The following is a 26,405-nucleotide window of genomic DNA, read 5'->3' on the forward strand; positions in this document are numbered from 1 at the left end:
GCTTTGACCCCCCCGCGCCCCCCGCCCCCCGCCAGCCTGCCGGGGCCTTTTTGCTGGGGCGCGCTGGTCCCGTGTCCTGCGCCCACCCGCCCGCATGCGCGTGTGCGCGCACATCCTGTGCAGTGGGAGCTCGTTTTTTCTCCGCTCACATACACAGATATCCGCACGAACAAGTGGCCCTAGGCCCCTGTTCTGCACACGTAGCCGAGTCGATGTGTTGGCGGTGCTTGCGGCGCCCTCCCTGGCGCCCGCGCGGCGATGCACAGCGTCACCCCGCCACCCTCCGCCGTGTACGCCGGCACGCCTCCGCGCTCTGCCTCGGCGTGCCACTCATCATCGGCGAGCTTTGTGCTGCTCGTGTAAACTCTTCACACCCATGCTGCGATGAAGCCTGGATGTCAGGGGAGGTGACCAGACATAACGCTTGGCGGGGAAGTGCGAGCAGGGGGGCTCAAAAGCTGGGAAAATGTGGCGCGCATGTGAGTATGCTTGACCCATGATACCGTTCGCCTGGGCCGCACTGCTTGGCAGGCAAAGTAGTCATCAGAAATTGTGTGTTTGGGAGAAGATGAGATATATTTACGAATTACCTCAAGTACAGGGAGTCGTAGTTAGCCATTACCATCTGGCGGGAGGCGTGCAGCTGCAAGTGTACCGTATAGCAAGCAGTAGAGAGCTCAAAGCAAATTAGCTTATCCCTGCGCGTGCTCGCTCAGCTGGGACTTGCATCACAAACAAGCGCGACGCTGAGTAGACCACAGCGCCACGAAGGGCTGGAGCGCGGGTGACAGCAAGGCGGCAACAAGCAAAGCGCCAAAGTGTGTGCGTATGCGTGTGCAGAAGAGACATGTCACAAAATATGGGCAGGTGCGTTTTTTTGTAGTATCCTGGTTTATTGTCAACAGTCATGTCACGCCGACATGAGGTGGGGTTGGGGAGGGGTGCGGCGCCCGCTTGCATGCGCATGCTGCAAGAGTCCTCGGATCGGTGCGCATATCAGCAACAGCATACGAACACAGATTTTATTACAATGTTGTATTATAATTTCATGTTTCTTGAGACAAACAGCGAGAGTTTCTGCAGCGAGTGTAAACCGCTAGCTTCTCAGTCCTACGCGCTTTCTGGGACGTCTAACCACGTTTGTTGGCCTTCATTGTTTGGTTTGATTGGTGGACGCGAGGGACGCAGCAGGGATGCTGCCGCGCGTCGATGCCGCGGCAGCGCAGCATGGCAGCGGCGCTCGCAGCGGTCGCAAGCTGGTGGACATGGCGCAGAAAGCGCGCGGGAGGACGCCTTTGAAGTACGAGGTCACCATCATCCCCTTCTTCTGCGGTGAGGCCGGCGATCGGAAGGGGGTGCGTTGCCGACGACCGCGTTTGTCGGCGCCGACATGCCCAGCAACTGCAGAGCCAACCTGCCTGTGTGCGCGGACCCACAGCATCCTACTGCGGAGCCTTCTTTCGGCAATGATTAAGTGTGTGTTGGATGACAAGATATTTGCCAGTCAAAGTTGGGCGGCAGCGGTGCCCTGCACCAGGCATCAGTGCCTGAGTGCTGCGATCCCGGCGTCGCCCACTCCGCAGGCGAGCTGCCGTCTGGCCTTGACAGGCTGTCGTTTGTGTGGGAGCGGGGATCCAAGGTATTTGCAACAGAGCCTGAGCCGGTTAACCCGCACACCAAGGCCTGCTTCTGGCAGCAGTACCTACGGCAGGTGCGTGCGCGCGGTGGGCCCTGCCCTCCAGCAGAGGTCTGCCAGCGCTCTCAGGAAGGGGTGGGCGCATGCTGCGATTTGCGGCACCTGCCACCCAGGCAGTGTAGCGGGTCATCGCTCTTGCACTGACAATCTTCTCTCTCAAAGTCTGGTTAATTCTCTATGGCCCCTGATTCTCTTGCCCTTCACTCCAGACCATAACCGTGTACCAGGACGGGGGTGTGTTTGTGCCCAAGGAGTACACCCTCAAGGTGCAGGCCGTCAGGGCGCGCGGCCGGGGCGCCGAGGACCGCCGCACGGTGGGGAAGGTCAAGGTGGACCTGGCGGCGTTCTGCAATGCAGAGGTGGAGCCGCTGCCGCGCGAGGTGTTCCTGCAGCTCAAGTGAGCAGGAGCCTGCGGGACTGGGTGCAGCAAGTGCTGTGTGAGCCGCGCAGCGTCCTCTGTCGGCTGCGCCCTGCACTGAACTCTGCAGATGCTGGGTGCTCCTGTCAGCAGAACAAGAAGGACGCGCGGTTTTGCAACAATTCAGGGCATTATTGAGCATTCAATTTTGAAATGAGGGCGCCGGGAGCAGCACATCGTGACAGCCGGCTGCCGGGAGCAGCACATCATCACAGCCGGCTGATTTGCAGGAGTTCTGCAGCCCCCAAGCTGGCACGGCCTGCCACCGAAGACCCAGCATTGGCTAGCGCCGGCCTTCATGCCACCGCCGCCAGTGCCCAAACCCGCTGCACCCCACACACCCTCAGGCCAGTAGGCAAGCTCAAGCTGTCGATCAAGGCCGGCTGGCTCAAGGGCGCCGCCATTGACCTGGACGCCCTCACTGAGGCCTCCTTCTACACGCAGCGCAGCGGGGAGGAGGCCGACCACTGCGGCGGCGGCACGGCACGCAGTCACTTTGGAGCGGGAGAGGATGAGCAGGACTTGAGCGGGTTCGAGGGGGTCGCGGCGGCCGGCCATGTCGGAAGTACAGGGGCGGTGGGCACCCCTGCGGCGGGTGCGCGTGGCGGTGCCGGCGGCGCGACGGCGGCTGGCCGGCAGCAGCAGCCGCAGCCGCAGGGCCAGCAGGGTGCAGCGGCCTCGTTGCCGGTGACGCAGCAGCACAAGGGGAGCCCTCTGGCAACCATCAGCTCGCCGGCCAACAGCGCCACTGGCGGGTCACCGCGCATCGCTGCAGCAGCGGTGGGCGGAGGTGCCCGGCCCAAGCTGCCAGGGGAGATTGCACAGGTGGGAGCCGGCAGGAGGCCAGGGGTGTTGGGAGTGCTCAGCAGAGGGGAACCTAGCAAGAGGCGGAGCCATGCACGGGCACGGAGCAGAATGCTCATGATGTGCTCCACGATCTCCCTTGTCTGTGAGCCTGCAGAGCGCTGATTGCTACCATGCTGCCGCCTTCACCATGCGCAACTCCTCCTCGTCCCAGTTTGAGGTGCCCCTTTCGGCCGAGGAGCAGCGCGAGGAGGTGGAGCGCCAGAAGCGCAAGGTCATGGAGGCGGCCGAGCAGCACGTGAGCGCGGATCCGCGGGAGGGACGGGGCCAGGCGGGTGGGCGGGCGGAGCTCCTGGAGCAGTGCCCCAGGCACTGACAATGGCAGCTCCTTCGGGAAGCAGTGCCAAGGCCAGCGTGCGGCTTTCCGCAGCATTGCCATTATCCCACGCGAAGTCTGCCTCCCCCCTCGCTCCCATGGCCCCATCAATTTCTACGATGACTACCCCCTACCCTCCACGCACCCCAAGATTGCGGCCATGCGTCGTGACATGGAGGACGCCCTCAGGACAGAGCTGGTCCTGGCAATGCAGTCACAGCGCACCGCCTGGTGGCAGGCACTCTGCTGCTGCTGGCCCAGGCGGCAGGTGGGAAACAATTGTGCAAGCCCATGGCGCCTGCTGCATTCAGACGCACAGCTGGCCCATGCTGGGGCGCATGAGGTGTGAGCGATACCCGACCCAGCCCACACCCATGATCTGCGCTCTGACTCCAACCCCTTTCCATTGCAGGCCTACGCGCGGCCGACAAATGAGGTGGCTACGGTTGAGATTGTGGCGCCAGGCGCCGCTGTGCCACTCACTTGTGCGGACCTCTAATTGGCAGTTGCAGATGGCCACAGAGACCGTGTGCTCTGGTGTTTTTCTTGTTTTTGAGGTTGGAACCTAGCAGGACAGGATGTATTATCTTTCTGGGGTATAGCTTGAGACCAACATTTCGTGCACCCCTGAGAGCTGTTCAACCATCAGGAGGGTGTTCAACCACAAGGAGGGCGCAACTCTTGTGGGAGGTGCAACAATACGGCAACAAACAGCAGGGGAAAGGGAAACGCAGCAGCTGTGCATGAATGGGCATGATAAAGAGGCAAGGTGGGCAAGTGATACTGATAATATTGGTGGTGTTACACATGGCGCATGTTTGCGCGGCATGCCGCCCTGTTATCCTGTAAGCGTCCTGAAGACCACTTGGCAACTACAACCCCGGCCACTTTGCGTGGGGATACTGCAAACACTCTTGGCTGGATGCCATGCTCCGTAAAACATTAAAAAACACCTTGGCTGGCTTGTGGTTTTGCTCGCAAGCATGTGAGCGCATGTGTGAATAAAACTTTATCACAGGATATTGAAAAAGTCGCATGCAACAGCACGCCTTGGCACTGCCAGCAGCCATAGCTGAAGAGAGGAGTGGAACTCGTGGATACCGAATCACAAGAACTTCAAAGTAAAGTTCATGTGATGGCCCGGCACACATCGCCAGCGCATGGCCTGCCCCAGTGAAGAAACCCGCGTGCTGCAGGCACACTGTGCTGCTTCAGACAGGCGCTGAGGTCTGAAACTGGATGGCGTGCAGGCCGGCGCCTGGCTGCTGGTAGGGGTTTGTCATTCCCTGGGGCACCCCAAAGTCCTTGCCCAGAACGATAATGAGCACAAAGTTGGTGATGCCCAGCAGCACAAACCCGGCGGCCGCCGCATTGACCGAGTCCTGACCGATGTCCCTGACGTTGATGGGACCAAGCGCGACCTGTGTGATGAAATTGTGGGCTGACAGCATGACGCACATGGTGGCCAGCACGAAGAAGGCAAGGAAAACGATCTGCCCACGCTTGAAGGAGCGCTCCAGGAAGCAGGTGATGAAGAGCGCCAGGAGAAGGGCGAACTCAAACCACACGCTCCACCACTCCCACCTGCACAGTTGAGGACGTGGAGTAAGTGGGGTAAGAGGACGGGTGCAGGAGAGAAGAGTCAGGCAACCAAACACGCACAAGGGCGGGCGCCGTATGCCCCCACAGCTGCAGTGCATTCGCTGGTGCAGCACTACAGCAGAACAGCTCAAGGCTGGCATCGAAAAGTTGCCAAGACGCTCACTGATAATCCTTAGCGCAGAGCTCGTATGATTGCGTAGTCTGGCATTGGTAGCTGGCCGCACCTGCGCGCAGCGAAGCACGCGAGCACAGAACAGCACGGCGCGCGAGCAGCGGCTGAGCGGCATGTCGCAGCGCATCCAACGCCGCAGTGTCCGCTGCGCAGACTCTGCATGCCACAACGCCAACACCGCGCAAAGTGAAAAGCAATGTACGCATCTTTTTCTGATAGCAACTCAGCGAGCCCTCCAGTCCGCGAAAACGTACGAGGACTGTGTGGTGCCGTCCAACCCTCTGCACTGCTCACCGACGCCTGCGAGGGTCACGATCCAGCTTAAAAGCCCAAATATAACCACCGCCAGTCCGACGGGGTGGATCTGCAGACGTGCCATTCGCAAAGCCGCCCAAGAGCCGTTTGGTGTTGTAGATGATGTTTTGACTTGTCGAATACGAATTTTCCGTGCTCAGTAGACGTGGGTTGATTGGGGTCAACATGCTGTGCGTGGACTCTAAACAGCGTTTTGTGTCCAGGGTGCACCTGCTGGCCCAGCTGCCGCTGGCGCCGCGCCGCCGTTCGCGACGTGACCATCACTAACCATGCAGGCAGGAATCCAGAACGGATGGCATCAAGTGTAAATGCCTCGTTGTGGAATGTGTTGGGTGGTCGAATGCTCCGGCACGCCTGCTGCGGTGGCACATGCAAACAGCATGGGCCCAAAGGTCAAGAGCTCGACCAAGCTCTCAGATAAGCATATGTGATGTCGGTATCGGTGTTGAGACCAGCACACCCATTTTGTGACATTCCTATCTCATACTGACAGACGTTGTGTGCATGCAGCATTTCTTGCCGTCCATACAATACCCTGTGCATTTCTTGTAGAACATCCCATACGTGTTGCATGTGCGTTGCAAACAACAATCCAGATGAGCAGCACATCTCGGCATGTCATGTCCATGACGGCAGCGTACATGTCCTGCCACGCAAACCCGCTGTGGCCGAGCCCTTACCTGGCAACCAAACGTACGGTGTTGGTGTGCCAAGTGGTGTGTCGTCGCTGGCGTGATATACATGCACACCTTGAATGACAGGGGCGTAAAATCGATCATCAGCTGCAGGCGTCAGCCGGGACGAGCCCCAGCTCGGGTGCGTGTCACCAAGCGGGTGACAAAACCAGGGTCGTTTCTGGCCAAGTTTTCGTGTTTTCACGCTATTTCAAGTGTGTTTAAAATGCCTGCTAGGTACGTCGTCGTTTTGGTGGCCCTATGTGCGTGCTGGGCTGCCCTCACGGGGGCCCAGCCGAATTCGGACGTGCCAGCCAGAAGCGAGCAGGATGGACAAGGTGCCTTGGACAGCCCATTCGACTATCCGGAGACCATAATACGTGCTGAAGGTACGGAACATGCACGGGGCAGCGCACAGGCGCGCACACACCGCGGGAGTGCGCGCTGCCCCATATCACACCACAAAGAAGCAGCTCACCCCTCCTTCTGGGGCCAACGTGATTTATGCAGGCATGCAAGGGATGACAGTGATGGCTGCAGGTATGGAGGTCGAGTCACAACAGCCATGTCGCCTGATCGTGCGCTTCCGGCGCTCAATCGATGTCAATGCGGCAGTGGGCAGGTGGGTGGGTTATTGGGGACGGGCAGGCAGCATCGGCATGCATGTTTTGCTGGGGACTCTCATCTGGCATATAGGTGGGCACGCTGCACGGCAAAGCTTGTGGGGCCGCCTACTGTGATGCATGTTGCGTCACTAGCAGCAGAACGAGGCAGAAGCTGTCCACACTTGGTGGCTCACCGCAACACATGCACCATCCCGGACTTGCCTGGTCTTTGCACCTTTCTGTCAAACCTTCAGGCTGATGGCGACCCCTGTGTCTCAGCTGGTTAGTACAGTCAGCAGCATGGACCTGTCAGCGGCGGGTGCCCCTGTGCTGGCCCAAGTCCAGGGTGTGATGGAAGTCAAGCGACTCAGGGGCGCCGTGCGCGGCCTGGCCCTGCAGCTGCCAACAAGCCTCAACACACCTGATGCAGTAGCCGGCCTGAGGTCGCTTTCATTTGTCGAGGATGTGGAGCGGGAAGGCATCGTCACGGTGCAGATTGCTAATGGTACGCAGACGCGCTGCCAGGGGTGACAGGCGGGATTGCTCGCAACTGCACCTGCCCAGACCTGGGAAAGAGGGGGGAGGTTGAACCAAGAGCATGCAGCAGGCCAGTCAAATATGAAATCATTGCAATGCCAGATAGTGCTGCTGTCAGCGGTCACTCATGCTGGTATAGCCAATTTCTGCTATCCCTGCACCGTAGTGGCTGCGGCTGGCGTGCCGACCACCGCACCCATTGGGCTCCTGCGCACGGGGCTGGCGCGGCTGGAGGGCAACGACCTCAAAGTGCAGCCCACTGTGACTAATGCCACATCTGTGTCTATTGCCATCGTCGACACGGGGGTGGACAGCAAGCACCCTGACATCCTGCTGGCTGGTGGCAAGGACTTCACGCCGGACAATGACTACGGCCTTGACGGCAACGGGCACGGAACCCATGTGAGGATTGACTTTTGGGGAGAGGACATAATCAGCCGAATTGGGGGTCATTGGCAACTTTCTTTGCCAACATACGCATAGCAGAAGTGTACCCAGCAGGTTTCTCACGCATGACGGTGTCGTAAGGCCATGGCTCCCAATGCTGATTCCCTTGCCTGAATGTCGCATGGCCAACAGGTTGCGGGCATCATTGGCGCGCTCAACAATGGTGCTGGAGTTGTCGGTGCTGTGCCTGGTGAGTCTCCCAAGAGGCCCCCACCAATGATTGGATTTTGAGCACTTGCTCACCCGATCATCACAAGACTTGCACTGCCCGGACGTCATTGAATCCCCTGTTGTCACACCCTTCTGTGCCCCCCCCCACATACCCACGTCCTCTGGCCCCTATCTGATGTCGCAGGCGCCCCCATATGGTCCCTCAAGGTGCTGAGCGCATCCGGCCAGGGCACTACAACAGGCGTCATTGATGCCCTCAACTGGGTTGCTGACAACGGCCGTGCCCGCAACATTCGTGTCGTCAACCTCAGCCTCAGTGGCCCGCGCAGCAAGATGATTTGCGATGCAATGCGCGAGGTCGTGGCGCAAGGCATCACTGTCATCGCCGCAGCCGGAAACAATGGGATGGAGATTTCATCGGGGTCACCGAGCGACTGCAGCTCTGCCCTGGTCGTCACCGCCATGGCGGATTACGACGGCAAGCCTGGCGGCAAGGCGCAGCCACCCAAGTCGCCTGGCGCACCCACCACGCCCGACGACACAGCCGCATCGTTCAGCAACTACGCGATGTCCCGCAACGCGCACGTCGTTGCGGCGCCGGGCGTGCACGTGCTGTCGACGGTGCCTGCTGCGCGCTGCGGGCCTCTCAAGTGCACCCAGGCGGGGCCGTACGCCTACCTGTCGGGGACCTCGATGGCAGCGCCCCTGGTGTCAGGCATGGCAGCGCTCTGCTACAACAGTGGCGCGTGTGCTGCGAAGCGCAGCAGCTCCGCAGGCGCGCTGTACACCTCGATCTACAACGCCGCGCGAGCGGACCGCGGAGCCGGGTTTGTGGGTGACCCCAGCACCCCACTGGCGCGCAAGTTCTACGGCTACCTCGCCACCAACACGTTTTAAGGAGGAGATGTTGCGGTGGGGCGTTCACCGGTGTGTCAGCATGTGGACGGCCGCCCTTGCACCTGGAACTCTAAGGATACTGGCAGCTGGCGCGTGGCAGACACCAAGCCGTTCGCGTCATGGTTGGAGTGGCTCGCAACGGCAAAGGAGCAAGCTGTTGTGTCAGCATTGGGTTGCACCTTGCCTTCGTTTGCGAGAGAGGAGCTTGTGGACTCTGATTTTATTTCAATCTTTGTGCTGAGTCAGGATGGGTTTTTTGGCCAGAGCCATTGCTCAGCCTCTTGCTAGCGCCGCATGGCCTTCGTCGCTCAGTCCTGAACTGAGACTAGGTACCTGGTGCTGCAGCATCCACCTGACCCCATTTGTGCACCTGGCACGTCGAGCGCCGTCCGGCAGCTCCTCCGGAGGCTCCACGTGCACTTTCAGGAATGCAGCACTTATGCACAGCGCAAAGCGCACGCGCGGCCCTACAACTGCGCTACCCGGCGCACAACACAATCGCACCAGCAGACAGTTGTACCACCAAGACAACCCGGTGCTGCGATCTGCTGCAAGATGTTGCATACTGCCACACCGCAGCACCGCCACCATCCGGCAAACCCCGCCAGCTTTGCAAGCACCCATCATTGCGCCTTGTGCGCTGCAATATCACACGGCTTCCCATAGTCAAGACTCGTGGCCTAAACAAGCAGCCTGTAAATCACGGCTGCACGGCTGCTGGTAGCAGAACACCAGGCGCAATGGTGGGCACTGTCGTCCAGTGCAGCCGCGGTATGCTCTGGCCGCGTTCGTGGCGCGGGGTCTGGAGAGAACCCAGTGTGAACAGCCTCAGTCATGCCCACGTTTACTTCATCGGCAGCGAGCTGCACGCAAGACTGATTTCATGATCGGGTTTGCACAGGTATTACCAGTCAGTGGAGCAGTTGGGCAAAATTCGCTTGCGGAGGGCGCAGGATTCGCCCTGCCGAGCTGATTAGAGCCCTTGCACCTGCCCATGCGTGCCCTTCTGCCAATTCAACTCTGTCACTGCGACGACTCTTCAGAAGAACGTCCCCACTGGCAAGATCATCACTGTTGCACATTGAGTAACACACAAACAACGGTTGCTTACAACAGGCAGGACACGGGGTTGGCAAGCGCGCAAAGGAAAAAACTGCGCTAGCATGAAATGCAGCCTGCAGCTCGCCAAGGGATGCACGCTGCAGCGAACACAAATCGAACCTCACCGACCTGCCATTCACGCAGGCTTGGCCTTTTTTGAGGGTGGCACAAGCGCCAGTGTACCCTGGCTGGCGCAATCCAGGGCCATGCCGGCCACCATGGCACCGCAGTAGGCCGCCACCTGGGGGGGAGGAACACCAGTAGCAACCAGCGCCACCAGGGCAGGCCTGCCGGAAATAGTTGCGGCGATGGTAGGCATTACAATAGGGGAGGGTGGGGCAGGGTTGGTATGGCTGGTGAGGCGTTGAAACGCCCACAAACGAAGGGTGGAGTGTCCAGGGGGTGGCAACCAAAGCATGCCGCCTGCCTTCCCTGGGGAGGTTGCAAGCCAGAGCCAAACCTCCCAAAAGCGCCCTGGTCCATATCTCCATTGCAATGTCAGAGCATGGCCGCCCAGTTTCTCACCCAGGGCACATGCCGCTGAGTCCCCAGCCCGCGCCGAATAGCAGCCCCCCAAGCAGCAGGCGCGCGTCGATGGCCTTGGCTGCCGGCTCCAGGTACGCGTCCCCGGCCAGCGGCTTGGGCGGCGCCGACCGCGCGCGCTTGACCCACTGGAACCCTGGCAGCGCAACCAGCAGGGCGCCGCCCATGACGCACATCAGCGTGGGGTCCCACGCAGGGTAGAGGGGGCTCAGGAAGGCCGCGACCTTGGTGGGGCGGACCATTCCCGTGTACGTGAGGCCGAACGCAAAGAGGCCCCCGGCCACGAGCTCTGTGAGCAGCGAGACCGCCTTCCTGGAGCCGGCCTCGATACCCTTGGCCAGGGCGCCGCAGCCCGCGACCCCCAGGATGGCTGCCGCCACCAGCATGGCACCCTGCGTGAACGCAGCATCAGGGGTTAGAAGCAAGGGTGTTGACCCAAAGATGGACAGCCCACTGGCGTGGCAACAGCAGGACGGGCTTGCACCTGAGCAACGGCTGAAGACCCGCTCTCGTGCATGTCTGTACGGCCACCACCAGGAACCCCCAGGCACCACACAGGCACAAACCTGGTTGATGACCACATCACTAGGCCACCAAACCAGTGGCGCCGTTTGCGCCAAGATGCCCAGAGCTTGCGCGGTGCCAGACAGCGTCGCTGCCGCCACGCCGGCCGCCATGAACGTTAGCGTGTACGCGAAGGACCTGTAACAAATGATGAGGAGGGACCCAGCAGTAAACAGGAAGCCGGGGTGCTTGGTGACAGCAGCCCCCGGTAACGCAGCAACCATGCCGGCAAGTGCAGGCAGACCTTGCTGTGACCCTGCGTTTGAGTGCGATGCTTGAATGCCTGCCCCCTTTTTCCAATACGGGCAAGGAGGCACCTGGCGCTCAGGCGGGCGTTGCCGCAGATGCCATGACCGCTGGTGCAGCCGTTGCCCACTGATGCGCCCAGCCCCACCAGCAGGCCGCCCAGCGCGGCACGCTCAACCTGGGCCGAACCGCCAGCGCGTAAGGGCGGGGGCAGGGGCTGAGCACAGGTGTGTCCATGTTGCGTCCATTGCCGATGCGACCAGCAACAGCAATCAGCTCTGGATGAGCGGAAAGCATCTCGCTGCATGACAAGGCGGGGGCACCGGGGATGCGGGGGACATACCGTGTACGATGCTGGCAGAGTATCAAAGGCCGCAGGTGTGATGAATCCGGCCACCATGGCTGCCGCCAGCAGGCCGCCGTTGAACGCCACGCGCCACGACCTCCAGTCGCCCTGGTGGGGACGTGAGACATGGCAGGGGCCGGAAGACCGCCGTTGCAAGCTGAGGCATGGCGGGTTTTGCGAGCGCGTCGTCGTGGGTCTGGGCCCACATGCCAGGGAATACTGCCGGCTCTCTGGCCTCCCAGGCCAGGCTGGCAGGCTGCTACAGCACACTCCCTGCGCCAGTGGCCTCACCGTCAGCCATCCTTTGATGCCGCCTGTGGAGATGGACGCACGAGGGTTGCCGGTGGCATCATGGCATGGGAGCCCAATGTTCTCAGTAACGGGCACCCTGCCGCGCTGCAGCAGGCCCCGAACAGCAACCATCTCAACGCAACTGCGGGATGTTTGCAAACGCCTGCACTGTCCCGCGCATCGCAGGGCCGATACGCACAACACAGTCTCACCTGAAATGCCCAGGACACGCCCATTGATGACGTACTTGCCGAAAGCCGCCAGGCCCAGCACCGCGCCCCCCGCCAGGCCCACCAGGGGCGTAAACTGCATGGCCGTCTGAAGCACTGGGCATCCGCAGCCCACCAGGGAAGGGTGCGCGTTTAGTGCGGGGGCTCGTATTGCCTAGCTGGCGAGCAGCCATAGTGTGTCGCAGCGTGTCGCAGCGCCGCCGACCCGCCCGGCCACGCCACTCACTGGGAGCTGAAGGAGGAAGAAGTGCGTTCGCGACGAAACCCTCGACGCCCAACGAGGCCCTGACACGCGCGGCACGCTTGCAGGTCACGGCACGGATTGCTGATCTGGTGAAATCGACCCTGGCGTACCGAGAGTGCTGTTTCATCAACATTTCAAGCGTTTAAAGAACTATGGTACTTTGTGCATCAAGCGTCGGCAGGACGGACGCTGGAATGCGCTGGTGGCACATAAGATAGTATGAAATTACACGCTGTAAGATTAAGGGATCACTGGCGTATAGATCCGTTTGAGAGGGGGGCCAGCCATCTGGCATCCACGACGTTGCGCAGCACACTCTCACTGGTGACCGGCCAGCAGTGCCCTACTGCCACTCATCAATCGCAGATGCCTTCGCGAACGGCGCACGGTTCCAGACTACCGTGTTGCACGCAGAGCATGTTGGTGACTACCTACGCCACGCCCTCTGGCCGCCAAACAGGGGAGAACAAGTTCAACTGAACACAGCGCGTTGTGCCGTAGGCTACCTCAGCTCGACCTTGAGCTCCCCCGACACGCCCTCACGCACGCGGTCCTGCAGGGCATTGATCTCGTCGTCGGTCAAGCTGCGCTCCATGCTGCGGTAGGTGATTCGGAAGCAGTTGCTGGTGCGCTGCGTCTTGGGGTGCGTGAACGAGTCAATCAGCGTCACCTCCTCCACCAGGTCGCCACCGATGCCTGGCGGGAAACAAACGTGAGCAGGAGGGGGGGGGGGCGCGGGGGTGTCACAACCCAGGACTGAGGTTGGTGAAGAGAGGCTGGAAGGTGACCAGACATATCAGACACGTCAGGGTGCGTCATGAACCACGCTGTGCTGGGGGTGTCAGCAAGAGGGTTGGGTGCAGACTTGCACCCTACCCATCCGAACGTCGTCATCCAAGTGCAGCATGTCCGACTCCTTGACCAGGGCCCCAACCCTGCCGTAATGCGTCCCCTCCCACTCTCCTGCCCCTCGCTCACCGCGCACGAGCTCGCACAGGTTGTTCTCGGTAAACTCGGGGCTGACCCAGAACGCCATGTCCTTGTAGCAGGGTGGGAACTTGCTGTATGACTTGAACTTGGCCTTGAGGTCGCCAGCCTTGAACTGCCGCAGGAAGCGCTCATCGCCACTCCAGAAGAGGCGGATGTCAGGGATGTCGAAGAGCACCATGGCCAGGCGCTCCAGACCCAGGCCAAAGGCCCAAGCCTTCTTGCCAGAGCCGTCGGGGTAGTTGGCGTCCAGGATCACCTGCTCCATCACGCCGCAGCCCAGGACCTGGTCGTGGGTTTGTTTGGGGGGAGTGAAAGCGTGCATTGGCAGGTTTAAGGGTGGCAGGTAGGGGAGTGATGGGTCGGACTGGCAGGATCAGGAAAGGTGCAGTCCTCAGGACACAAACTTGGGTTCATGGGCACGTGAAAGCATAACAGCTGAGCTCTTTCTAGGGAAGAAGATACGAGTCGTCCCAAATTCAGCAGCAGCAGCGGCAGCAGTGGCAGCAGTGGCAGCAGTGACGTGTGAAGGGGCGGTCACCTCAAGCCATTTTCCATTGAAGAAGATCTCCAGCTCAAACGAGGGGTTCGTGAAGGGGAAGTAAGCATCAACCCAGCGGCACTCAATGTTGGCACCAAACAGGGTCCGAGCCATGCCCTGAGGTGTGTGTGTGTGTGTGTGTGTGAGTGAGTGTGTGAGTGTGTGAGAGAGTGGCGTGGCAAGAGGGGTAAGACGCAGGCAGGGGCATGCAGCATGGGCATGAGCTTCCAGGATCAACACGAGTTCGCATCACCCCACCAAATGGCTGGCACATGACATCTCGACCCTGCTATTATCGCACTGTCCGCCGTAAACCCTGTTCGTCGAAGCACGTGTCATGCCTGCACGCCCCCTGCTGCCTGGATGATGTTTTGCCCTTTTGTTCGAGCGCAGGCTATCCCCTCCTTCCCACCTCCAGCGCGGCCTTGAGCTCCCTCTCAGCAAACTCAGTGGGCCCCAGCCCGGCCGCCGTCCACTCGTCCGGCGAGAACACCCTGACGCCCTCCATCTGGTGGAACACCGGGTAGTGGGTTGCGTCGATGCTGTCGCGGCGGTACACGTCACCTGGGTGGGAGGGGGCCGGCATCAAAGTGGCCGAGAGACTCAAAACAAGTCATGTTGCACGCCCATCACTGCTGCATCTTGCCACTGGAAAAACACACCTCTTCTGGCGTGAACACCACCTCAACCGCCTCACCTCCCTGCTCAAAACAAGTGGCCAGCTCATTTCAGCGCCTGCCTGCCGGGTTCTGTTCCCGTCACTCGTCCCAGACTTCCAAATGCAGCTGCCCCAACCCAAACCAACCCACCGGTGACAAGGAAGCCCGGGTGCCCCAGGCGCAGCAGCTCAGCTTGGTGGGCGCTGGTGTGGCAGCGCAGCACGGTGTCTGCGTTGACGTAGTACGTGTCGTTCGGGGACCGGCTGACGTGGTCCTTGGGCACCAGCACCTCATCAAAGTTGGAGTGAGCCGACACCACCGGGTGCAGCCCGTCAAAGGTCTTGAATAGGCCTGGCTGGTTTGCCTGGAAGTAGTTGTAGATGGCCTGCTTGATAACGCAGATCGGGTGGTCAGGCTGCAGGTGCAGGTTGGTGCCCATCTTCGAGTAGATATAGTCGGTCACGTTGTTGGCAGGGTCCCCGGTGAGCACTTCGGAGCGCGGCGGCGCTGCCGGCACAGGCGCAGCCTCCACAGCGGCTGCACGCGCCGATGTTGAGAGGCGGCGCGAGAGGCGTGCCCGCAACGGGCGGCCGGAAGGCAATGAACCGCTGCTGCTGCTGCTGGTGCTGGGGGCGGTGCTGCTGCTGCTGCTGCTGCTGCAGCCGCCACTGCTGGCGGCGGCGTGGAACGGCGAGGCGGGAGCGGCCTGTTGGATCGACCAGGCAGATGGACGCCCGCCCATCCCCTGGCCGATGGCAGACATCACACGGCGCGAGCCAAGGAATGTGGTGGCCCGCATGGCTGCTGTGCTGCGTGCTGCGCCTGCCTGAGGGGCAGAATACAGCTGGTCCTTGAGGGCCTGCGGCTGCGCACAGGAGCGTATGCAGTGTGTGGGCGAGGCAGCGGACGCGATGCGCGCCACAAGCACGCCTGAGGGCCACGAGCTGCGCGAGGGCTGCTCATGCGGTTCAATATACAAGCTTTTAACAATCAAGATTATGAATATGCCGTTGCCGTGCATTTGTCGCGTGGTGGCTCGTGCAGCAGCTGGTGCCTCGGTGCCCAGGAGCTCATTTGGCCAGGAGACACCGCCATGAATGAAACGTTTGTTTTACTGCGCTAATCCGCTTCAGTGGGCCCACCTAGTGCAGCGACTGTCGCGGGCGCGAAGACCACTGTTAGACAAGCGCGTTCTAAGCAGGCGCCGTTAAACGAATGATGTGAAAAATCCTTGAACCGTGCGTTTAAGATTCAGACCCGAGCATTGAGAATAGTTTGGACGGCATCACCTGGGTGCATGTGGACAACGCGCGCAGCCAGGATGGTCCGTGTTATGTGGGCGCATACAACCATAACAGCTGATTGCAGCAAGCTTGTGAGGCCGTAGCTCCTACCGATGCTGACCGTCGCCGGGGCGTCCAGTGCCGCCTGCGCGCTGCTGTTGCTGCTCCGCGAGGTGCGCCGTTCCCGGCGAGGCACTCACAGCGCCGAAGATGCAAGTGCTGCGCGGCAATTGGCAGGCGCACGTAGCAGGGTAGGTGGTCTCATACGGGTGGTAGAGGACCCAATCTTATGCGGCGGCCTTGGCACAACACGCCAATCCTGCTCACCCAAATACAGCTCTTGCGTTGCGGGGTCCTCGTTCCCCTCCGCATGATCAGACACGTTCTCAACCAATGCATGCGCAGGAGCAGCAGCCTGGCGCACGCTCCAAGCGTGACGCGCTGTGTGCTGAGTGGGCGGGCCGTATCCCTGCTGGCGAGCTTGCTCCGTTGGTGGCGCTGGTGCGAACTGTCCAGGCCGCACGCGGCTGGCGCGACGGCCGCTACAACTTTGGTCAGGCTTGGGCGCGTGTCGAGGCACGTGCGGCGGGTGATACATGTGGTGGTTGGGATGCAGACTTTGAGCCACAGGGCATGTGCGATACACGGGTGGCAGCGCTGGCAGCAGTGGTTGACGAAGAGTTGCTGGGCGGCCTGATGCTGGGCACCACCCTGCTGCGAGAGCCGTGGCGCAGTCGCGGGCGCAGCCTCGTCATGTCAGGCAGCGCGCGGCAGGTGGTGCCTGGAAGTGGCACGGCAGGGGCGTCGAGTGGAGACACGGGACGTGTGCAGCCATCAGTGCCCCCGAAGCAGCAGCAATTCAGCGGAGAGCAGCCGCTTTCACATCAAGACCAGCACCCCCAACGACAAAAGCAGCAGCAGCAGCAGCAGCAGCAGCAGCAGCAGCAGCAGCAGGAGGAGGGAAAGCTGCCATCACAGCAGCCACGTGCGCGGAGGCTGCAGCGCCCATCAGGCCCGCGAGCCGCCCTGCCATTGCCGCATCCCCCACCCCCGCCGCCTATAGCCTACCGGGTGGTCGACCGCCGCGACGGTGGCTGGCTGGCTTACTTTGACGAGTCGGGGGCGGTCTACATAAACCGCTGGCGCTGGGACAAGGACGTGTCGCGGTCGGCGCCCGTCAATTGCGAGGGTGTCGTGTGCGTCAGCCGGCTGCAAATGTTGCTGCACACTCTCGCGCACGAGCTGGTGCACGCCGTTGTGTTCTATGCATTTCCCCACATTGATGCGTCCAGCGCCGCCTACCTCGCCAACAGCCGCCATGGCCCGGTGTTCCAGCTGCTGAATCGGGAGCTGTTCGGGCACACCAGCAATGCGCTGTCACGCTGCACCGCACGCGCGGCGCTTGGTGGTGTTGAGTGATGCTGCGGCTGAAGTTCTGTTGCGTGAATGTAAATTTGCTGGTGTTGTGTTTGTCAGAAGAGCTCCTTGTGGGGTGGATGGGTTGTGTTTTTTGGTCTGCGCTTTCAGCGGCATGCCTGAAAAGACGTCCTTTGATTCATTGATGTGTGTTGATAACCAGTTGAGATGTGTACTTTTCAGTATGCATATTTTCAGGATTCAGTGGATGCAGTGACAGGGATTGAGGGCCGTAATGAAGCAAGCTCTTATCTACGTACCGTAATCTTGACTTCATTAGTTGGTCCACGCCCCCAAGCAGCTGCGCCTGGCATGCACGACTGCGACTGAGGCATTCACTTTGCTTTATCTCGTGTCAGAATGCGCGCCTTTTGCGTGTTGCGCAGGCATGCCTCAAGCTTGCAATAAACACCTGTGGAAAGCACCAGCTGCTGACCAGCTGCTGCACATGCTCGGCGGCAGCCCGACGGCTGAAGGCAGCGCTTTTGTTGAGTTCGCCTTGGCCTGCAGGGTTGGTTTTCCGCGACATGCACCTTGCATTCATGCCACTTCTGTGTGTCCAATAAACCATGCTCGGCCGTATCGCGTGATGCCAAGATCACCTCGCCCTCTGGCCCCGGAATCTTGCGACCACCAGCACTTTTCAGCACATACAAACAAGCCGTACGCGTCTGCAACGCCGCGCGGTGTGGTATTGATGGTGGGGGTGTTGAGGCTGCATGGGAGCACCAGCAGCCGCCGCACAGTTTGGCAGCTGTTGGCACATGCAAACAAGGAGGGGCTGCGAGGGAGAGTTTGGGATTGTTTGCGCCTGTGCATGCAGAGCCGTTACTCTAGACCTTGCCGCGCCAATTCAATGGTGCTCTGAGGTCGTGTCGAACGGCAGATCATCTGGAGCCCGTTGCCTATTCCTCCCGTGACAACTGATCGAATGGGGAAGAAGTGGCGCCAACAGCTTCTGTGTGCTGTGCCCTGCCATGTTGTTTGTGTGTGTGATGTTTTTGCCCATCAATGGCCAGCTTTGCATGCTTACCTCGGGCTGTGCGTACCCTCAACAGGCGCGCCTGCCACACCCCAAGTTGGATGCCCGCCTGAGGCAAACAAATGCAGATATGCGTGCAAATGCTTGAAGCGCCGCACTCTTCCATCTCAAGCCCTTACTCCATAGGGGCCTGAGCCATACGATGCGGCAGAGCAACCCAGCACGAATGCAGGGCACGCAGCGATCAGCTGCGCTGCTCCCGCACCAGACCTCTGCCAGGTCTGGCGAGCCTGCGAGTGTGCCACATACCTCTCTTACATATGCACCGTGCACTTCATTGTGACACTCGCCATCTGGCTGTGTGTGTGTGTGTATGTGTGCGTGCGTGCGCACATGTGCGCGCGCGCGTGTGTGTGTGCGTGCGTGTGTGTGTGTGTGTGTGTGTGTGTGTGCATGTCTGTGTGTGTGCATGTCCGTGTGTGTGTGTCACAGTGTGTGTGCACGTCAGAGAGAGTGAGTATGTGTGTGTGTGTGTGTATGTGTGTGTGTGTGTGTGTGTGTAGGTTGCAAGGATTGTGAAAGATGTGTGGTAGTGCCTGCGTGCATTGGAAAACACAGGGGGTCCATGGGCACACTATCACGTCTGGTTCTTTTTTGGATTGTACTTGGGTTCTTTTTGTGGTGTACATTTGTGGGCACTGTGCGGCCCGTATTGTGTGTGTGCATGCAAAGGGCTCCTCTATTGCTGCTGCTGCTCACCATGGGAAGGAGTAGAACCTGCCACAAAACTGAGTCACCCCTCCTTTCTTGCCTGGGAGGACGTCCTTTCTGTGCAAAATGGTGCGTGGTGCGCACAGCGCATGCAGGCCCGAAGAGCCGTTGGCGCGGACATTTAGCATGTATTCCACGCTGGTATGCGTCCGCGGCCAGTGCCCAGCGATGTAAGACCAGCAGCAGCAGCAGCAGCAGCAGCAGCAGATGCAACTGTGTAAAGTACCCATGAAGGGTCCCTGGGTGCCCCCTGCTCCCTCATAAGCAAGCGCCAGCGCCCAGGGCCCCCTGCAACAGCTCTACCCAGCCATTGTCTGCAGCCTAGCTTCTATCACCACTTGTATTAACCTGCATTCTTTGGCAGTCAAGATCAATCTTGAATGAGCTTAAAAAGCTGCATAAATGCCACTGTGTAAGGCTGGCAAGGCGCGGCAAGAAGTGAGACTGCGTGCGGCTTGGCTTCCGAGCTGACGACATCAGCACCGCGCGTCGGCCACCTTGCCCGTCCACGCGAAGATGTCAACATGCAACGCCTGCATGTCTGTGCCTGCAAATGGTGATGTACATGCTGTTGGCGAGCCTGGGACTGACCCCCGTGCGAACCCTGGGCATGGAGATTTTCGGCTCAGAGGCGGTAGCTCACCAGTAGCAGCACGAGCAGTCGGCCCATGCAACCGGCCACGGCAGAAATTTGATGTTGCTGCAATGGTGCGAATGGTGTTTATTTTTCAGGTTTGTACTTGTACTCATCGCGTCGGTTCCCTCGAACTGCGACCTGCTGATACGCGCGCCAGCGCTCAGCAGATCTTTGCTGCGATTAGTAGCCTAAGGTTGGTGCGCGCTTCCAAAGATTTGCAGTGACTTGTTGGGAAGCAGTGTACGCGACGGCGGGATGAGCTTGCGCTGTGGCACTGCATGCTGCTCGTGCCGCGCCGCCCGTCACTTCTAGAAGAATGTTGCCTCCATATGGTGTGCGGGAGCACAAGCCGGCATCGTTACATGATGAGTGCATAAGCTCACTGTGATCAATAGCAGCAACTTGCTTCATGCTGCTGCCAACCCGAAGCAGCAACTGTGACACCTGGCCGCCCTCCGCAGTGCATCGGAGCGGGTGTCGTCACGTGAGCTGCGATGGCCAAGCTGGGCGAGGGCGATGCGCGCTGGATCGTGGAGAAGCGTGAGGACGGTACCAACGTGAATGCATGGCACTGGCAGGAAAAGGACTGCCTGACATGGTCGAAGCGGCGGCTGGGGCAACTTTTCAATGGCGCGGTGCTCGTGGACACTCCCCGGGTCAGCAGCACCGGGTGAGTTAGGGCGTCGAGTAGGCACAGGCGGCGGTCTACGACCACGCTGCCAGGTGCTATCACATGCGTATCTGCAGCCAGGAGCATGTGGCCACCACGGATGAACTGCGTCACCATAGTTGCTCAGGGCCAGGGAGACCGCCATCTTGGTCCGTCTGTCCTGCAGACCCCGCCCTTCCCTCAAACGTTGCGTGCAGCCTGGAGTCGCTGACTGGGGAGGTGTTCTTGAACAACCGTAAAGCCAAGATGGTGGCGTCATACGAGCTAAAGCTGACGGTTGGGTGGACTGGCAGCACGCTAGACGGCGCCCAGGCATCGGGCACCATCGAGCTACCGGTGAGCGTTGGTCTTTGGGCTGCTGTCGTTTTAAAAAGCATGAACCATTCATCAATCTGGCAATTTCATTCCTGCGGTGCCCTCACCGCGTCAGCTGCCTCACCATGGTGCATGCATGTCAGTGCCCGGTCTTCGCACTCCCATTCTCGGCGCACGCTCATCGCCCAAAATTCGCATACGACAGTACCTGGCTGATGAAAATGAGGACGAGGACACTGAAGTGCGCGTGGTGGCGCCAGACGACAGCCCCGCGGGCAACGAGCTGAAGAATGTGCTGCTGCGGCAGGGCGGTCGCGAGGTGAGGACTGCACGATGGCGCGAGTGCTCATGGCCGGATGCGGTCGGTCGTGCTGGCAGCATTTCTGAGTGCATCGCCCCATTCACACAGCTTCCTGCGAGTTTACTGGGCTCTCAGGTTGCGAGTGCTTGTTGAGCACAGCCCTGGAAGAGAGTGACCCACCAGTCAACCTCCTGGACTGCCACCAGGCCGTGCGCAAGCTGGTGGACCAATTCATCGCGGAGCTGAAGGCTGGGGTGCCCGCCAAGGAGAAGGGCGGGGCCACGCCCGCAGATGGAGCGGCCGACGCCAGCAGCGGTGGCGCCCAAGCCGCAAACAAGACCCAGGCAGCGGCAGCAAAGGTCGCAGCTCCCAAGGCAGCAGCTGCCATAAGAGGCAGCAATCAGGGCGGCAAGGTGGCCAGCAGCAGAGCACGGCTGGAGTTGGAGAAGCAGTTTTATTGCAGGTGGGCGCGCTATGAATGGTTTGGCAAGCTCCCAGCACGCTGACCCTCAGGCGATGGTGCACAGATTTGCACTGGCCGCTGGCTGCCTGCTTCGCCCGTGCGTGCCACTCACGTGCATGCACCCGCAACGCCTTTCTGCTACACTGCCACGCCTCTGCCGCGCTTCGACCGTCTCACTCCTGCGTCAGTCTGTCATGCCCCTCACCCCCCCCCACCCCCCGCATCCTGTTGCCACCCTCCAAGGCCCTCTGACCTTTACGAGTGCTTCCTCGTGGAGGGCCGCGTGCGTGCCTTCACGATGAGCCCCGCCACCGTGGACCCCCGCCCTGGCGGCGCCTTCACCTGGTTTGGTGGCAGCGTGGAGGGCACCTTCACCGAGCTTGAGCCGCCGCGGCGCATCCTCATGAACTGGCGGTTCAGCAGCTGGGGGGAGGGCGTGGCCAGCCGGGTTGAGCTGGCGATGGAGGAGCCTGAGCCGGGGGCCACGGTGCTGCGGCTGACGCAGACTGAGATCCCCGAAGAAGACCGGTTTGGCAACCACGATGTCAAGCTGCAGGTGAGGCCCAGGGGCCCACAGGTCGAGGCTGGTACACAAGTTGTGCTTGTTCTTGCACGAGCTGCGCCTAGGGAATGCGGTGCGTATTGGTTCTGCGCCCATACAACGCTGTGACACCTCAGGAGCTGCCCTGCATGCCATGGCAGAGCTCTCAACCTGTCGTTTGCTGGCAACTGCCATGGCTGCATGCAGGTGGAACGTGGCTGGGAGGAGCAGGTCTTCAAGCGAATCAAGCAGGTCTTTGGCTTTGGCGCGTAGGCCTTCACAACCTGAGCAACAACCCCTGTGTGGCACATGCTGTGACTCTTGGAGCGCTGCCAGCCAACAAACGGGAGGACCCACCAAACAACACCCATCGCAATACAGGCGTTACTTGGTTCCATGGATGCCAAGCTCCCTCCTCGCGACTTGCGTCGAACAGAAACCACTCAAGACTGAATGTCTTGGTGACAATTGATAGGGACGCTGTGAGGTTGCAGTCAGACACAGGCCGAGCAACCCATCTGCTTACACACACTCAATGCGACCCTCTTAGAAGCGCCGCCGCTCCGTGACGCTCAGCAAATCAGAGAATAGTGTTGCCGGTGACGGCCTCGGCCACGAGGGTGCCCACAAGGCCGATCATGGCAACGCGGCCGGTCCAGAGCTCGATGTTGGTGTCAAACAGCCCCAAGAACTGCCCAATGAGGCCCTCGGCCTTCAGGTTGGCGCCGGTGGCCGCTGCGTGCAGGTCCTGCAACAAGGAGGGTTCGCCACAGTTGCACCGAGCAGTGCGCGGCAGACAGGCGTTTAGTGGCAACAGCCGCATGGGACGTGCACGCAGCACTCAAGCCCACCATGCCGCCACCACGCAAGGCAGCCTGCAGTCGACGGCGTGCCGGTTGGCGGTGGGATGCAGCATGCCTTCCAACACCACATACTGTCATGCATGCACGACAGCACACGCTTGTGCACACCTTGAGGGAGCTGCCAGATGCAAACTTGGGGGCGAGGGAGCCGAGGGTGAGGGTGATGGACAGCAGGATGACGCCCAGCGCATCGGAGCCGAACTGCTCCAGGGCCGGGACCTTGCTGCTGTGCTCCGCCGCCATGATGCCCGCAAAGCCCAGCATGGCCAGGCGGCCATTCAGACGCTGCAGCACAGGGCGCATGCCAGGAGAGTACAACGCAGTGAGCGGAAACCCAAATCGGCTGCCTTCACACCATGAGGCACTGCTGCAGGGGGGATACGGCGCTGCAGGTGGTCTTATAGTCATCAATGAGTTTGTGGGCGACATATTGCTGTTTTGAGTATGCTGCACGAGTGTAAGCGGAATGCCCACTCTGCCGCTCACGGTGGTGGCTGGTTGACACAGCCGCAAAACTCTCGAGCAGGCAGCCCAATTGGAGGCCTACGGACTGCTTGTGCACAGTGCCCGCATACCTCTGGGAGAGAGCCGGCAAACGCAAAGACGTCCTTGATGGTCTCATTGTCCTTCTGCCACTCCAGCACCAGGGGGGCGGAGCTGCTGCTGGCGCTGCTGCTGGGCTCCGCAACCGCTGCCACACGCACAGCAGCGCGGCGTGCAGGGCGCGTGCTGCCAAACGCTGCGGTCCTGCGCTGCGCAACAGCCTGCAAGCAATGCGTTCGTATCGCAATGAAGCCAATGTGATACTGTGTGCGAGGCACCTGGCCGGACAAGAGCACCGGAGGCTGCACTCTTGTTTTCTATGGTGCACCGGCTCCGCTATCCACACAACGGGTAGCTTCGGCCAACCATTCACGATGCAAACAGCCTCCCTGAATTTACCTGGATGCCGCGAGCGGCGGGCTTCAGAGCCTGCTGCATGGCTTTGTGGTGGAGCAAGATCGTGTCGTGAGAGCCAGCAGATGGCGAAGAAGGGCGCGAATACAACAGAATACGCAATACAATAATGTCACGTTCCAATCCGTGAAGGCACAATCTAGCAAGGGACATCGAAGCAGCATCACGAGGCACGGGTGCAGTGGGCGGCCTGCCAGGGATGGCGTCCGGCCATGACTGTGCCCCGCTGCTGCTGGTGCGAGCATCCAGCGCTCCGTTACCATGACAGAAAATGCCCGTTCGTAGACCAAGGTGTGCGTAGCGGCCGCTGCCAGCACCCTGCCCTGCGTTGACCTCCGTGGCCTCACTGCGCAAGTTGACCACATCCGACACCTCCTCGCTCTGCGCCGGCGCCTCAAACCCCTCAGCCAGGTCCTGGCCCCACTCTATCACACTCTTTGGTGGAGTCCATTCCATTGGTTGTCACTCCTGGAGTTGCGACTGCTGCTTGGCCAATCGCACTTGCAGTTTCCAACACCATTTGGACGGACAGCCATGCGAATAGCGTCGTTTGAAACGAGGGCTAATTCGCTGGGCGGCATTGCAACAAACGTGGAGTGTAAATAAACATGGTGCGACGAATAGATTTTTCCCCGCCCGGGCTGCTTCGCATGGCGCCCATGACGCCTCAGATCGCGACATTTCATGCGCTGTCCGGCGTGCGCGACAAAACGGCATTTAAGTAGCTGCATCAAAAGCTAATATGGCGGCTGAATGGTGCAGAGGGAAACAAGGCATGACTTGGCGTACACACACGCAGATGGTGAATCAGCATCGTACTGGTGCAGGGGGTGGTGAGGCAGGCATGAGTAGTGACGGATCAAACGCACAGTATGGCATTCATAAGCCTTGCTGCACGCTGCCTGCAAGGTGCACAGCGTGCAGCATGCTGTGTGCGGACACAATGTATGGACGATTTACGTGTGCCAGATGTCATTGGCATCGGGACCAAGTCCCCAGGAGCCCGCCATAGCGCCCACAGTGCACCTGACTGACAAGCGGCACGCATGCTGCTACCCAACCTGTGGTCCCATCGTGCTACAGTTGTTGCAGCCTCCTTTTCAATGGCGTGCACCATTACCCGCTGGACCGCCGGCGATGTCCACAGGCAGCAACGCACAAAAGTTGATTATGGGCTTGATGGTATTGTGGCTGTCTGTTTTTTGGGAAGCGGGCGCGTATTGATAGACGAGCGCCTTGATACACTCTGGGAGTGAGCATCTTTCGACAAATTTTATTATGGGGAGGGGGGACCAGTGTCAGGGGCGGCCACAACGCTGTGAAGAGTGTGCTCATTTGCAGTTACGGTACAGTACCATGCAAACATGTATGCAAAAAGGGTGGGTGTGGGAATGGGCAGCTGGTTGGGGCGCTTGCGTTTGTCAGTCATATTCACTGGCTTCAAGGCCTGCATGCGGGCAGGTGCTTGCTTTGCATTCTTGATGCGTTGACCCTGCTTGACCGCGGCAGCCCTCCGACAAAACGGAGGATCGGCACTTAAGATCAAGTGTGTGTTCTGTGTGTGTGCCAACACTACATTCGACGAAGCTCCCGCACGCGAGACTCGGCCTGATCACCACACGGAACGTCGACAGATCGGATCGCGTTGATAGGCTCGACACCGCCATGGTTAAAGTCGTGATTATGATTTGAGCAGTTCCGAGTGGCCATCATTCCGAGCGACCTTACCAGTGACCTCGCCGTTGTCACTTGGCCTCATGCTCCTAGCACACGCCCAGCACTGCCCCACCAGCGGCCTCCTTATTCCGCGAGCTTGCAGCCCACTGGTACTGCACCGCCTCGGCCGCCGCGCGCTCCGCACGATGGCAGCCGCGTCGCCATTGACGCCGCACGCCTCGTTGCCGCGCAGTAAGCAGAGCTGCAGCGTCGCGGTTGTGGGCGCAGGCGCGGCAGGCCTGGCGGCCGCGCGCGAGCTGCTACGAGAGGGTCACACACCCGTGGTGTTTGAGCAGGGCAGCCAGCCGGGTGGCATCTGGATGTACGACGAGCGGACGGACGCCGACCCCCTGGGCGAGCGCGACACACGGCGGCGCGCGCACAGCTCAATGTACCGCGGCCTGCGCACCAACCTGCCCCGGGAGCTGATGGGCTTTGGTGACTTCCCCTTTACGCCCGCCGGGATGGCCGCTGCGGGGGCGGCGTCAGCCGACGCGCGCCGCTTCCCCTCTCACGGCGAGGTGCTCGCGTACCTCAGGGCCTTTGCGGCGCGCCACGACCTGGAGCGCCACGTTCGCTTTGGGGCGCGCGTCACGCGCGCGGCGCCTGTCTGGAGCAGCAGCAGCGGTCAGCAGGAGGGGAACGGCGTCGGCACCGCCAGTGATGCATGTGGCGACGGCGAGCCTGTTGTGGCAGGCTGTGGGCCACGATGGGCGGTGACGTTTGAGGTGGAGGCCGAGGGCGGCAGAGTCGAGCAGCAACAGCAGGTGTGTGCAGATACAAGGTGCCTGGATCGTTGCGGATAGCAACTGGTAGCTGTGAAGGGTGGCGCCACCCTGCTGTCACGACGGTGGTCACGTCAGCACTCAGCATCCGGTGTGAAACCACAATGCCCTCCAGCAAACGTGTTCCACCATTTGGCAGAGTAGGCCACCCACAACCACCCCCGTCCCTCTTTAGGAATTCGATGCGCTGATCGTGTGCAACGGACACTACACCGCCACAAACCTGCCTGATGTGGCGG

General features: G+C 60.5%; 8 protein-coding genes across 8 annotated transcripts in view; 4 read left to right on the forward strand and 4 right to left on the reverse strand.

Moving 5' to 3' along the window:
* Positions 1 to 1,193: 1,193 nt before the first annotated feature.
* On the forward strand, positions 1,194 to 3,793 carry MNEG_0476 (hypothetical protein; the record flags this gene model as incomplete). Its single annotated transcript, XM_014051031.1, has 7 exons — positions 1,194 to 1,332; positions 1,584 to 1,711; positions 1,906 to 2,093; positions 2,462 to 2,939; positions 3,133 to 3,216; positions 3,446 to 3,562; positions 3,707 to 3,793. The coding sequence occupies 7 exons, from the start codon at positions 1,194 to 1,196 to the stop codon at positions 3,791 to 3,793; spliced, it is 1,221 nt and encodes a 406-aa protein (XP_013906485.1).
* Positions 3,794 to 4,505: 712 nt separating this feature from the next.
* Positions 4,506 to 5,447, reverse strand: MNEG_0477 (hypothetical protein; the record flags this gene model as incomplete). The annotated part of the gene is made up of 3 exons (XM_014051032.1): positions 4,506 to 4,878; positions 5,060 to 5,120; positions 5,363 to 5,447. 3 exons carry the CDS (start codon positions 5,445 to 5,447, stop codon positions 4,506 to 4,508), a joined length of 519 nt encoding a protein of 172 aa, XP_013906486.1.
* A 1,515-nt stretch (positions 5,448 to 6,962) lies between these two features.
* MNEG_0478 (peptidase S8/S53 subtilisin kexin sedolisin) lies at positions 6,963 to 8,714 on the forward strand (the record flags this gene model as incomplete). The annotated part of the gene is made up of 4 exons (XM_014051033.1): positions 6,963 to 7,167; positions 7,366 to 7,601; positions 7,779 to 7,836; positions 8,002 to 8,714. 4 exons carry the CDS (start codon positions 6,963 to 6,965, stop codon positions 8,712 to 8,714), a joined length of 1,212 nt encoding a protein of 403 aa, XP_013906487.1.
* Positions 8,715 to 9,951: 1,237 nt separating this feature from the next.
* On the reverse strand, positions 9,952 to 12,117 carry MNEG_0479 (hypothetical protein; the record flags this gene model as incomplete). Its single annotated transcript, XM_014051034.1, has 7 exons — positions 9,952 to 10,102; positions 10,341 to 10,750; positions 10,925 to 11,060; positions 11,240 to 11,346; positions 11,512 to 11,622; positions 11,806 to 11,828; positions 12,018 to 12,117. 7 exons carry the CDS (start codon positions 12,115 to 12,117, stop codon positions 9,952 to 9,954), a joined length of 1,038 nt encoding a protein of 345 aa, XP_013906488.1.
* A 664-nt stretch (positions 12,118 to 12,781) lies between these two features.
* On the reverse strand, positions 12,782 to 15,265 carry MNEG_0480 (phenylalanyl-tRNA synthetase alphachain; the record flags this gene model as incomplete). The annotated part of the gene is made up of 5 exons (XM_014051035.1): positions 12,782 to 12,975; positions 13,156 to 13,552; positions 13,808 to 13,924; positions 14,220 to 14,371; positions 14,617 to 15,265. The coding sequence occupies 5 exons, from the start codon at positions 15,263 to 15,265 to the stop codon at positions 12,782 to 12,784; spliced, it is 1,509 nt and encodes a 502-aa protein (XP_013906489.1).
* Positions 15,266 to 20,049: 4,784 nt separating this feature from the next.
* MNEG_0481 (Activator heat shock protein ATPase) lies at positions 20,050 to 22,118 on the forward strand (the record flags this gene model as incomplete). Its single annotated transcript, XM_014051036.1, has 6 exons — positions 20,050 to 20,225; positions 20,423 to 20,561; positions 20,746 to 20,859; positions 21,048 to 21,304; positions 21,548 to 21,860; positions 22,053 to 22,118. The coding sequence occupies 6 exons, from the start codon at positions 20,050 to 20,052 to the stop codon at positions 22,116 to 22,118; spliced, it is 1,065 nt and encodes a 354-aa protein (XP_013906490.1).
* A 307-nt stretch (positions 22,119 to 22,425) lies between these two features.
* On the reverse strand, positions 22,426 to 23,689 carry MNEG_0482 (early light-inducible protein; the record flags this gene model as incomplete). Its single annotated transcript, XM_014051037.1, has 4 exons — positions 22,426 to 22,593; positions 22,817 to 22,993; positions 23,284 to 23,472; positions 23,651 to 23,689. The coding sequence occupies 4 exons, from the start codon at positions 23,687 to 23,689 to the stop codon at positions 22,426 to 22,428; spliced, it is 573 nt and encodes a 190-aa protein (XP_013906491.1).
* Positions 23,690 to 25,527: 1,838 nt separating this feature from the next.
* MNEG_0483 (hypothetical protein) overlaps positions 25,528 to 26,405 on the forward strand; it is a gene marked incomplete at both ends in the record, with an annotated part of 3,529 nt that continues 2,651 nt past the window's right edge. The window contains one exon of the mRNA XM_014051038.1: positions 25,528 to 26,148. Within this exon, the coding sequence (XP_013906492.1) occupies positions 25,528 to 26,148 (621 nt within the window). The remainder of the gene's footprint in view (positions 26,149 to 26,405) is intronic.

Source organism: Monoraphidium neglectum (assembly GCF_000611645.1).
Source record: "Monoraphidium neglectum strain SAG 48.87 unplaced genomic scaffold scaffold00039, whole genome shotgun sequence".
Lineage (NCBI taxonomy): Eukaryota > Viridiplantae > Chlorophyta > Chlorophyceae > Sphaeropleales > Selenastraceae > Monoraphidium > Monoraphidium neglectum.